Source organism: Citrus sinensis, chromosome 3, assembly GCF_022201045.2.
Source record: "Citrus sinensis cultivar Valencia sweet orange chromosome 3, DVS_A1.0, whole genome shotgun sequence".
Classification (NCBI taxonomy): Eukaryota; Viridiplantae; Streptophyta; class Magnoliopsida; order Sapindales; family Rutaceae; genus Citrus; species Citrus sinensis.
The window spans coordinates 32501563-32514080 of record NC_068558.1 but is presented as its reverse complement, the minus strand read 5'-3'; the positions used below and the strand labels follow the sequence as shown (position 1 = coordinate 32514080).

General features: G+C 38.4%; 1 protein-coding gene across 1 annotated transcript; it reads left to right on the top strand.

Annotated features, from left to right (window-relative positions):
* The first annotated feature begins 5200 nt into the window (after window positions 1–5200).
* LOC102628052 (putative disease resistance RPP13-like protein 1) lies at window positions 5201–10222 on the top strand. Its single transcript, XM_052435958.1, has 2 exons — window positions 5201–6090; window positions 6970–10222. The coding sequence occupies exons 1-2, from the start codon at window positions 5201–5203 to the stop codon at window positions 10220–10222; spliced, it is 4143 nt and encodes a 1380-aa protein (XP_052291918.1).
* The last annotated feature ends 2296 nt before the right edge of the window (window positions 10223–12518 follow it).

Below are 12518 nucleotides of genomic sequence, written 5' to 3'. Positions count from 1 at the left end.
TTTTCTATAATTATTTGGTGCGCTTGATTCCGCATTCCGCGCATAACAAGTGGTATCAGAGCCGACGGTTCGTACTTGGGGGGATACGGTACTGTTCACATACGGTACTATTCACGAATACGGTGGGGACGATCATTTGTATTTAGGAGACAATTTATTGTAAGTAGTGTGTAATTTTACATGTCTAGGAAAGTTCTGTCAACAAAGGCGATAAGAGTCTAAGGATTCTGATTTTTAATTGGGACCGAGTTCCCGTCCAGTCTCCTGGGAATTTTCCTGGTGCATTTATTCACCCGAAATTAACATCATAGAAACTGTTTTTCAAGTGGAAATAGTTCGTTGAGAAAATGGTAGAAGGTGAAACTTCTAGAATTGGGGAGAGATCTACAGAGACTATTTCAGGAGACCCTTCATGTGGGAGGCGAGATTTGTCAAATCGCTATTCAGCACCTGTTATAGGAGGCCAGAAAATCGATGTTGAAAAGTTTGATGGGAAAATCAACTTCGGCATGTGGAGGTGCGAAGTTATGGATGCCCTTATTCAAATCGATCTTGATGTTGTTCTGAAAAATGAAAGACACTTGTATGATGAAGAAATTTGGGATCGTATGAACGAGAAAGCCTGTGGTCAGATCAGATCTTATTTGATCAAGGAGGTAAAATACTTGGTGAAAGATGAGGAGTGTGCGATGACTTTGTGGCGTACATTGGAGGAGATGTACTTGTTGAAAAGTCCTGAAAATCGCTTTCATGCAATGAGCCAAGTATATGTCTTTCGAATGAAGCATGGGGTGTCAATGCACGATCATGTCTCAAGATTTGAAAAGTTACTTGCTGATTTGAAGAATCTTGATGAAGATATTAAGGATGAAGTCAAGGCTATGATTCTGTTACACTCACTACCAGAGGAATATAGCCATTTTGTGACTACTTTGATATATGGGAAGAGTGTGATTGTCTTTAAAGATGTTTGCGCAATATTGACTAGCTTAGAGATTTGGAATAATGATAAAAATTCTGAACGAGCATCGTCTGAACCTTTGGTGAGCAGAGATTGGGCAGTGGAGAAACAGAAGAAGCGTGGTGGAAACAATTTTTGATCCAAATCGAGAAGCAGAAATATAGCTCGAGCCGAGTGTGCCTTTTGTCATGAAAAGGGCCATTGGAGGAAAGATTGTCCAAAGGCTCAAAAGAGAGATGAGAAGAAACCAGCAGCAGCAAACATGGCACGGAAAGATGAGGACTCTGATTATTCACTAAGTATTACTCCTGCAACATACGTGGCTAACTCGAGCGAGTGGATACTTCATACTGGAGCAACTTATCATTTGTGTCCTATTAAGGAATGATTTACGGATTTTCGTAATTTGGAATCCGGTGCAGTTGTGATGGGGAATGATCAACCTTGTCGCATAATGGGGATATAAACAATTCGACTAAAAATGTTTAATGGAATGATCAGAGAACTCAAAGAGGTTAGATTTGTTCCACCTTTAAAGAAAAATCTAATTTCTGTGCGTGCTTTGGAAGCTAAAGGCTACAAGGTTACCATTGAAGATGGCACAATGAAGTTTACACATGGGACTATGGTGATTCTACAAGGGGTTCGACGTCACAATCTGTACTATTTAAAGGGAGGTACAACTGACGAAGCAAATGTTGTTGAGGCGCACAGTGACACCACCAAGTTATGGCATGTACGACTGGGACATGCTGGAGAGAAGTCTTTGCAAACTTTGATGAGGCATGGACTCTTAAAAGGTACCAAAACTTGTAAATTAAATTTCTGTGAGCATTGTGTAGTAGGCAAGAAAACAAAGGTCAAGTTTGGTACAACTAATCATGATACTCGTGAGATCCTTGAATATGTTCATAGTGATGTATGAGGACCAACCAAGACTGCATCAATTGGTAGAAGCCATTATTTTGTTACATTTGTTGATGATTTCTTTAGACATGTGTGGGTGTACACTATGCGAGCAAAGGATGAGGTTCTAGAGATTTTCGTGAAATGGAAGAAATTGGTGGAGACTCAAACTGGTAGAAAGATCAAAGTATTACGATCTGATAATGAGGGTGAATATACTTCTGATCAATTCTTGCAAGTATGCCAGAACGAGGGTATTAAAAGACATTTCACGGTGAGACATACTCCGCGACAGAACGGTGTGGTTGAGCTTATGAATCGTAGTTTACTGGAGAAGGTACGGTGTATGTTATCTAATGCTGGTTTAGTTAAAAAGTTTTGGGCTGAAGCTATGAGTTATGCACGTCACTTGGTAAACCGATTGCCTTCTGCTGCAATTGGAGGTAAAACTCCTATGGAAATGTGGTCTGGAAAGCATGCATAAGACTATGATTCCCTTTGTATATTTGGGTGTCCAGCTTATTATCATGTCAAAGATGGTAAACTGGATCCTCGTGCTAGAAAAGCTATCTTTGTGGGATTCAAAGGTGGAGTAAAGGGCTTCAAGCTTTGGGATCTCAAAGACAAAAAGTTTGTGCGTAGCAGAGATGTCACATTTCATGAAGCTTCAATGATGAAAGCTTCAAGTTCTTAGCAGGTGAAGAATAAGACCAAAGAGGTATTGCAGCCGGTGGAGTTTGATGCAACTCCATATGTACCAGTTAGTTATACATTAAAGAAGAGTTCAACTATGGAGGTGACACCTAGAGTTGAAAAAAAGGTTGTTTCTTCTGATGTCCCACAAAATGAAGAAACAATTGATGATGTAGATAATGATGATTTTATAGCAACAAAGAGGCCAAGAAGAGAGATAAAAAAACCCGGATGGCTTACTAAAGACATGGTGGTAGCCTATGCACTTCTAGTTATTGATGATAACATTCCCAACACTTTCGGTGAAGCATTACGCAGCAGTGAAAGTGATCAATGGAACTTAGCCGTGGAAGAAAAGATGAAATCTCTCCATCAAAACCAGACTTGGGAACTTGTAAAGTTACCAAAGGGGAAAAAGGCTATTGGGAATAAATGGGTCTACACCAAGAAACAAGAATCTCCGAATCAATCAACTCCTCGATATAAGGCAAGGCTCGTGGCAAAAAGTTTTGCTCAGAAGGAAAGTATTGACTACAATGAAGTTTTCTCTCCAGTTGTAAAACATACTTCCATTCGTATCCTACTTGCTTTAGTTGCAGAATATGAGTTAGAGTTGGCTCAGTTGGATGTTAAGACGACGTTCTTACATGGAGACTTGGAGGAGGAAATCCATATGATTCAGCCTTGTGGTTTCAAAGTTGTTGGAAAGGAGAATCATGTGTATAGATTGATTAAATCTTTGTACGGACTGAAGCAGTCGCCAAGGCAGTGGTACAAAAGATTTGATCAATTTATACAAGGGAAGAAATTCACCAGAAGTGAACACAATCATTGTGTTTACTTTAGAAGACTACTAGATGGAGCTTTCATCTATTTGTTACTCTATGTCGACGATATGCTTATAGCTTCGAAGAATAGAGATGAGATCGAAAGATTAAAGAAGCAGCTGACTTATGAGTTCGAGTTGAAAGACTTGGGTGATGCACAGAGAATACTTGGGATGAAGATGCATAGAGACAAGAAGAATGGGAGCGTATGGTTGACTCAAGAGTCTTATTTGAAGAAAGTGCTAGAAAGATTCGGCATGGATGACAAAACTAAACCGGTATGTACACTTTTAGCTCATCATTTCAAATTAAGCTCTTCTTCATGTCCTAGATCTCAAGAGGATCGCGATTACATGGCTTGTGTTCCATATGCTAGTGCTGTGGGTAGTCTTATGTATGTTATGGTATGCACAAGGCCCGATATATCTCAAGCAGTGAGCATGGTTAGTAGATACATGCATAATCCGTGTAAAAATCAATGGCTTGCGGTAAAGTGAATTCTCCGATATCTGTATGGGACAGTTGATGTTGGGTTATTGTTTAAGAAGGATTGTAGTCAACAATGTGTTGGGTATTGTGATTCTGATTTCGCTAGAGACCTTGACAAGCGAAGATCAACAACGGGCTACGTATTCACATTGGGTGGAGGTCCAGTTAGCTGGAGGTCGATTTTGCAATCGATAATTGCTCTGTCCACTACGGAAGCAGAGCATATGGTAGCAACTGAAGCTGTAAAAGAAGCTATCTGATTGAAAGGCTTGTTAGGTGATTTGAGAGTAATTCAGGAGAACATTGCGATCTTCTGTGATAATCAAAGTGCGATATTCCTTGCGAAGAATCAAACATATCACGCTCGGACGAAGCACATAGATGTGAAATATCATTATGTGAGAGAGATTATCGAGAGCGGTGTTGTGTTGTTGAGAAAGATCGATACCAAAGATAATCCATCAGATATGTTGACGAAGGTAATTTATGGAGTTAAGTTTCAACATTGCTTGAAACTAATTCAAATCCTTCGCTTGTGTTAAGATATGTCCTTTGGGAATTTTGAACTACGGTTGGCTTGATCATAAATTTTGGGTACGTAGGCAGTCACAGAGATACAACCACTTTGGGGATGATGGTTCATTGGTAGTCGGCTCAGATTTGGACAAATTTTCGCCGAGGTAGAGAATTATTGAAAAGTCATGCATGTGGCATCCAAATTCAAGAAAGCATGCAAATTTTCAAAGAGCTACCAAACAATTGAAGAAAAAATGAAAAGTTGGCAAATTTGTCAAATTTGCCAAATGGACACCATTGACAATTTGCTCAGGTTAGGTGGAATAATAGAGGGGTTGGTGCAATAGTGCCATTGTTTTCCCTATAAATAGATGACACTTCTTCCATTCTAAGCATCCCAAAATTGTTAAGCTTATAAGTTTCTAAGCTTTTAAGAGAAGTGAGAGAAGTGTGTCTGGAAAATTTATCTTTCCTGCAAAGTGTGAGAGTACTAGGTATATTTGGATTTCTGGGCAATGAGATTCGTTACGCAAATATTATACTATATTAATTGTTAAATAAACAATTATTCTTTCTTGCCTCCGTGGATGTAGGTTTAATTACCGAACCATATAATTCTTGTGTCCTCTATTTTTCTATAATTATTTAGTGCGCTTGATTCTGCATTCCACACACAACATAAACCCTGTTTCTTTTTGCCCCCTCTCTCTCTCTCTCTCACTCTCTCTCTTTCCCCTTTGTTTCCATTTTCTTCTTTTGCTGGTCCTTCGTGCACGTGGTCCTTACTTTCCGGCCAACAAACTAAACCATGGCGGAGCTCTTACTCTCTGCTTTCTTTCAGACTCTGTTTGACAAGTTGGCTTCCACTGATTTTCTCAACTTTGTCCGTCAACTTGGAGGTGGAGTTGATTCCGAGCTCAAAAGGTGGGAGAAAAAGCTGAAGATGATTCAGGCAGTACTTCACGATGCAGAGGAGAAGGAACTGGTGGACGAGGCTGTGAAGTTATGGCTAGATGATCTCCGAGACTTGGCTTATGATGCTGAGGACATTCTTGATGAGTTCGGTACTCAAGCTTTGAAGCGCAGGTTGATGGCAGATGATCCTGATCAGCCCACCTCTAGCAGAGTTCGGAACATCTTTCCTCCAGCTTGTTTCAGTTGTTTCAGTCCAAGCACAATTGAATTCAATTCGAGTATGCGGTCCAAGATTGAAAGCATCTCTGGCCGGTTGGAAGAACTGTTTAAACAAAGAATTGAACTTGGATTGCAATTGGCTCCTGGAGGGACTTCGTCAACTGCTGCTGCTCAGCGAAGACCAGCCAGCTCAAGTGTGCCGACAGAACGTGCTGTGTACGGAAGAGATGATGATAAAGCTAAAATACTTGAAATGGTGTTGACCGATGAGCCAAGTGCTGCCAACTTCCGTGTAATCCCCATTGTCGGCATGGCTGGGGTTGGAAAAACAACCCTTGCTCGCGAGGTCTACAATGACAAGGCCATTGTTGATTACAAGTTCGACCTCAAAGTTTGGGTTTGTGTCTCCGATAACTTTGATGTCTTGAGTATTTCCAGGGCACTTCTCGAGTCAATCACCTCCAAAGCTTGTCATGCCAATACTTTAAATGAAGTGCAGGTTCAATTGCAAGAAGTTGTGGATGGGAAAAAATTCTTGATAGTTCTGGACGATGTTTGGAATGAGTAGGGATGGCAATTGTACCCGCAAACCCGCAAACCCGCCCAAACCCACCCGCCAAAACCCGCCCGTTGCGGGTAATTTTACCCGTTGCGGGCGGGTTTAGTATTATAAATTAAAACCCGCACATGGATGCGGGTGGGTTTGGTATTAACCTTATATCCGGTGGATACCCGCATGGATATCCACCAAACCCGCAATATTTTTTTCAAATATTTTTAATTTAATTTTAATCTAAAAATGTATAAAGAAAATAATGTCATTAATTAAATTACCAAATAGCCAAAGGCTCAAAGTTGTGTATGTGTGTATGTGGCCTATATCATATTCTAAAGTCATAATCTAAAGAAAACTAAAGGCATTTTCCTTCGAATTAGTATTTGAAAATATTAATCTTAATTATTATTATAGGCATTGTGTTGGATGGGTGCTTATGGTGGTGAATGAAATGAATATCTTCTCTTGGAGCTTGTTTTAAATGATAATATGAAATGTAATTATTATTTTTAGATACTAGTTTGTGTTTTTTAAATGGATTTGTGTAATTTATACTTAAATTTGAGAATTTGTGTTGAATTGATGTGGAAATTTTAATTTTTCATTTACATTATTTAAATATAAAATTGAGTATGTTATATGGAATTTGAGGTTATTATTATAAATTTATATATTAAACATTTGTGATTTTAAATACGAAAACCCGCAAAAAATCCGCCGGATACCATTGCGGGTTTGGTAATTGTTAAAACCCGCTGCGGGTGGGTTTTTGTAAAAAAATTAAAACCCGTTGCGGGTTGCGGGTGGGTTTGGTAATTTAAATTTTGTGCGGGTTTGGGTTTGGTAATGGCAAACCCGCTGCGGGCGGTGCCCATTGCCATCCCTAGGAATGAGGACTACAGCTTGTGGGAAGACCTTAAAGCTCCCTTTCTCGCTGCTGCACCATACAGTCAGATAATTCTCACAACACGACTTTGGCATGTTGCATTAACAATGGGACCTACTCAATATTATAATCTCAAGCTCCTCGCAGACGATGATTGTTGGTCTTTGTTTATGAAGCATGCATTTGAAGGCAGAGATATTAATGCTCTTCAAATTTCAGCACTATTTCGTAAGAAAGTCATTAAAAAGTGTGGAGGATTACCCCTAGCAGCAAAGACTCTTGGGGGCCTACTGCGCTCTAAGAGAGATGATGCATGGGAAGATATATTAAATAGCAAAATATGGGATTTACCTCATCAAAGAGCCATTCTCCCTGTGTTAAGATTGAGTTACCATCATCTTCCTTCTCATTTGAAAAAATGCTTTGCTTATTGTGCGATTTTTCCTAAAGATTATGAATTCGAGGAGAAGGAACTGGTGTTTTTGTGGATGGCTGAAGGCATTATTCGTCAGTCAAAAAACAATAAGCAACTGGAAGATTGGGGCAGTGAATGTTTCCATGATCTAGTGTCAAGATCAATTTTTCAACAATCAAGTGTTGATTCTTCCAAATTTGTAATCCACGACCTTGTTCATGATCTTGCTCAATTGATTTCTGGAGAGACCATTTTCAGGTTAGAGGAGGCCGGTAACCTATCAAGAACGCGAAAAAGGGTCCGCCATACTTCTTACCCTCGTGGTGATTATGATAATAAAAACAAGTTTCAGGCTTTTAATGGAGTTGAACATCTGCGAACATTCTTGCCGGTAGTCATAAGAGGTGGCCCCGATACTTCTTACATAAGTGATATGGTTCTATGTGAATTGCTGCCTAGGTTTAAAAAGTTGAGGGTGCTATCTTTAGAAGGGTATTATATTACTCGATTACCGAATTCAATTACCAGTTTGAGACTTTTAACATACCTCAACCTTAGTGGCACTAAGATCAGATTTTTACCCGAGTCTACAAGCTCGTTGCTGAACTTGGAAATTTTAATATTAAGAGGTTGTTCTCGTCTGATCAAGTTGCCATCCAAAATGAGGAAGTTGATCAATTTACATCATCTTGATATAAGAGGTGCAAAAAAACTAGACAACATGCCATTGGGGATGAAGGAGTTGAAGAATCTCCAGACCTTGTCCAATTTTATTGTGGGAAAGAGTGGTTCTATGTCTGGTTTGAAAGATTTGAAAGATTTAAAGTTTCTCCGTGGAGCACTTTGTATCTCGGGATTGGAGAATATAAAAAATTCGCAGGATGCAAGAGAAGCCGTGTTATCCGAGAAGCAAGATCTGGAAGTATTGTCGTTAGAATGGGGGTCGCAGTTCAACAATTCTCGAGATGAAGTAGCAGAAGAAAATGCACTCGACATGCTCCAACCTCACAAAAGGATAAAAGTTCTCACAATCACACAATATGGTGGCAAAAGATTTCCTTCCTGGATTGGAGATCCATTGTTCTCCAAGATGGAGGTCCTTAAATTGGAAAACTGTGAGAATTGCATATCATTGCCTTCACTCGGGTCGTTGGGTTCACTTAAAGACCTGACCATCAGAGGGATGATGAATCTAAGAATCATCGGCTCAGAGACTAATAGGGATGGCTGCTCAGCGCCTTTTCAATCATTGGAGATTCTTCATCTTGAGAATTTGCCAGAATGGGTGCGTTGGGAGACCGCCAGTGTTACTGAAAATGAGCACGTTGGAATGTTTCCGCACCTCCATGAACTTTCCATCATGGGATGTCCCAAACTCTCAGGAAAATGGCCAGAGCTTCTTCCTTCTTTAGAGAAACTTGTTGTTAGTAAATGCCCGGAGTTGGTAGTTTCGGTCTCAGACTTTCCGTTGCTCTGTAGATTTGAAATTGATGGATGCAAAGGACTGGTGTGCGGCAGTACTCCAATTGACTCTAATTTTATGAAGTGCATGACCATTTCAAATAGTTCATTAGAAATATATGGATGCAGAGGGATGGTATACAATAATGGTCCAGGTGATTCTGTAACAATTTCGAATATCTTGGAGTTCGGAAAACAGTTGAAGGGAGGATTTGAGGGAGTAGAATCTCTGGTGATTGGTGATTCCATAGAAATCAAGTCATGGTGGCAGCGTTCGCATTTCAGATATATGAAGCCAGTAGAAGGGTTACATGTCTTAACCCACCCTGAAGAGGTATCAGTCGAAGAAAATTGCACTAGTCTTGTTTCATTTCCAGAGTTAAAATTTCATCCCAATATTTTGCGGTCTCTTAAGATTGAAAATAGCAAAGTATTAAAATCCTTACCTGGGGAAATGATGGGCAACAATGCACAACTCGAAACTTTGAACATTGGCAACTGCGATTCTCTAACATTCATCGCAAGAGGCAAGCTTCCTTCATCTCTTAAAAGGCTTAAGATACGGAGTTGTAAGAACTTGCAGCTTTTGGTGGATGATGAAGAGGGTGCTTCTTCTTCTTCTTCTTCTTCTTCTTCATCGTCTTCTTCACCGGTGACACTGAAACTGCTTGTAATATACAGTAGCCCTGAGCTGACCAGGTTATCATCTGGAATCCAGCTACTTAAGGCGCTTGAAGAGCTCCGGATATCTAAATGTCAAAAGTTGGAGTCAATACCTGCTGGCCTGCACAATTTACAGAGACTTTGGATAGACGATTGTGAGAAGCTTGAAGCCCTGCCAAGTGACATGCATAAGCTCAACTCTTTTCGTCGTTTCTGCATAAGTGAATGTCCAAGTATTGTATCGTTTCCAGAAGAAGGTTTCCCCACCAATCTAGCATTTCTCAGAATTGGAGTCAATATGAAAAAGTTGACCGAGGCAGTCATCCAGTGGGGTTTGCACAGGCTTACCTCTCTTGCACGCCTCTGGATTTCAGAATGTGACGAGGAGATGGGAATGATGTTGCCAACCTCTCTAAGTTGGTTGATCCTTCACAGATGTTGGAAACTGAAATGCCTATCTTCAATGGGTTTTCAAAGCCTTACCTCTCTTAAATATCTGTGGATCGATAATTGCCCCAGTCTGGCATCATTTCCAGAGGCGGGCCTTCCATCCTCACTTTTGAGGCTAAAAATTGATGGTTGTCAAATGCTGAGAAAAGAGTGCAAAAGGGGTAAAGGAAAAGAGTGGTCCAAGATTGCCAACATCCCTTGCGTGGAGATGGATGGCAAATTCATACACGATCCAGATTCAGATTCAGATTCAGATTCTGAGTAGTAGATAATATTAATTATTGCTTCATTCCGTCTAATTATCGTCGTCTATAGAAATAAAAGGTCAGTTGATTTATTTCTATTATCCAGTTATCTAATTAATCCTCTGCCTTAATTTGAAATTGCAACTCATTTTCTTTTGCACAAATCAGATTGTACGTACATGTTGAGGCGATTTGTTTTGTCCGATTGTTGCGTCAACAATAACCTCAACCTGTCACGCCACAGAAGCAGAGGTACTTTAATTACAGTTTGAAAGTAATGACTAGCTGCTACCATATAGAAATAGTGGGTTCTAATTCCATATTTTTATGATCCATTAATTTCAACTCATTAATTTTTGTTCCCTTTTACTCCAGTCTTACGGGTGAAAGGTAATAGAAAACAGAAATGGTATTTGTCGCAAATTTTTAATTTATTGTTCCCATCATATAGACATATAGATGTTTTTCAAATCACCGATTTCATGTTTCTTCTTTCTTTGCTCATTGCATTTCCCAGAGAGATGGAATGCAAGTTGACAGTTAAACTTATGAGCATAGTCAAAATTTATCAATATTGTTGTTTTGGATTTGAACTATGCAATTTTTTTTCCAATCTTGTCCTTACTTTGATAGAAATCTCCCTTATTGGAGATTTACAATTTATTTACCTATAAAGGAGATTAGTACGATTTCTTTTCATTAACTACAGTTATTTGATTTTGGTATCTCTGATCTCGTATCTGAAACTTTCAGTGTTTTTTCTTTTTTTTTGGGTCAATCTTTTGTACAGATAATAGGCAAATAAACAGTTAAGATCGTAGACTTTTATGATTCATTTTCTTTTCCATTTTTTTCTCAGAGGGAAGAAGTGATCGGTTTCAATCCAGAATTGGAGAACAGCTATGGGCCTGCGTAACTGTGAAGTCTTTGCAATTTTAATGCAGCTAGTGACACGTCATTGTTGATGCGCGAAGCTTCTAGCAGTTCAAGACATACCCTGTAGTCTTCATGGTCGATTTTATCGATTCCAGAGAACAGAAGAGATAATCCAGGTTTGGTTCATGCAATTAGAAGCGATGAAGCAAATGATGCCTTCAAGCTGGACTCAGAGACTAATGACATCGTCCATTTCATCAACTTAAAGAGTTTTGGGCTTTGATAATGTTATTTAATCGAAATTGTATCATGTCTCAATTGCTGCCATTAATTTAACTTGCTCATCAAGTAATAGAACCTCTTTCAAGTTATGTTTGGGTTGCATTTTGTGGTGTTTATTAATAAGGACAAATGTTGTCATTATATTAAAAAAACACACTCAGATTTGCACCAATTTTGTCCCTCTTTCCGCCTTGGCTGATAATAATGATTGCATCATATATGTAATGCGTTCAAAAAGTTTAACAAAAACTCGAATTAAGACACGGAAGAAAAAGAGAGGGAGAGGTATACATTCCTGAGGAGTTTTCAATTTTGGTCGAAGGTCTGCAGAGCATAGTTCAGAAATTTGCACAAATACTCTCATTTATCAGAAATTATGAGAGAAGAATTTGGTTGAGTCCCGTAACAGGACTGAAAACGGCCGAAGCCTCAGTGGCCATTTATCTATTTAGAGTGTTACTTCTTGCACCCCTCTGATCTTCTTATGAAACCAAATTTTCAGTTAATCTTACTCTAATTCCAAAACAAAATCCTCCTTTTTTTAAAAATAGAGTATTAAAATTTTTTATTTTTTAATTGATAATCTCTCTGTTAAAAGTCAAAGAATTATTATGTTGCTTTTCTTTTCTTTTGTAATCTTGATGTCTAATATATATATAAATTAACCCAGTGTTTACTTTTTGAATCAGAGTAAAAATCCTGAAGAGTTGCAATCTTAATTATGATTAAGAGTGTCGAGTGAGATTGAAAGTAAGTTGCTTACTTACACTAGAATAAAAGTGTAAAATATGAATTAAAATCTTATTTGCATGTTTATTTAGTCTTGGATTGGAGTGAATTATTTTAAATTACAGTTTTATCATTATTTAAAGAATTGTAGTTTTTAATTACAAAGTAAAAAAACATATTTGTAAAATAAACTATTTATTTTATTATTAATTTTAATTATATAGATTAATAATATTAAATAAACATACTACTATTAAAATTAAATAAACATAATAATATTATATTTTCAAATAAAGATAGTAGATCATGATATTATTAATTCTCTAGGAATATAATTTGTTGATGCCGAAATCCGGATAAGTTGGTCAGATCTTAGATCCCTGCATCATCATTAAATTTGTTTGGTGGGAAGCTGATGATTAGTTAGCA

Excerpts from the sequence above, each read along its gene's own strand:
- LOC102628052 (XM_052435958.1), top strand. The coding sequence starts at position 5,201 with ATGGCGGAGCTCTTACTCTCTGCTTTCTTTCAGACTCTGTTTGACAAG. Across the intron at positions 6,091-6,969 it reads CTGGACGATGTTTGGAATGA|GAATGAGGACTACAGCTTGT; the intron begins GTAGGGATGGCA and ends TGCCATCCCTAG.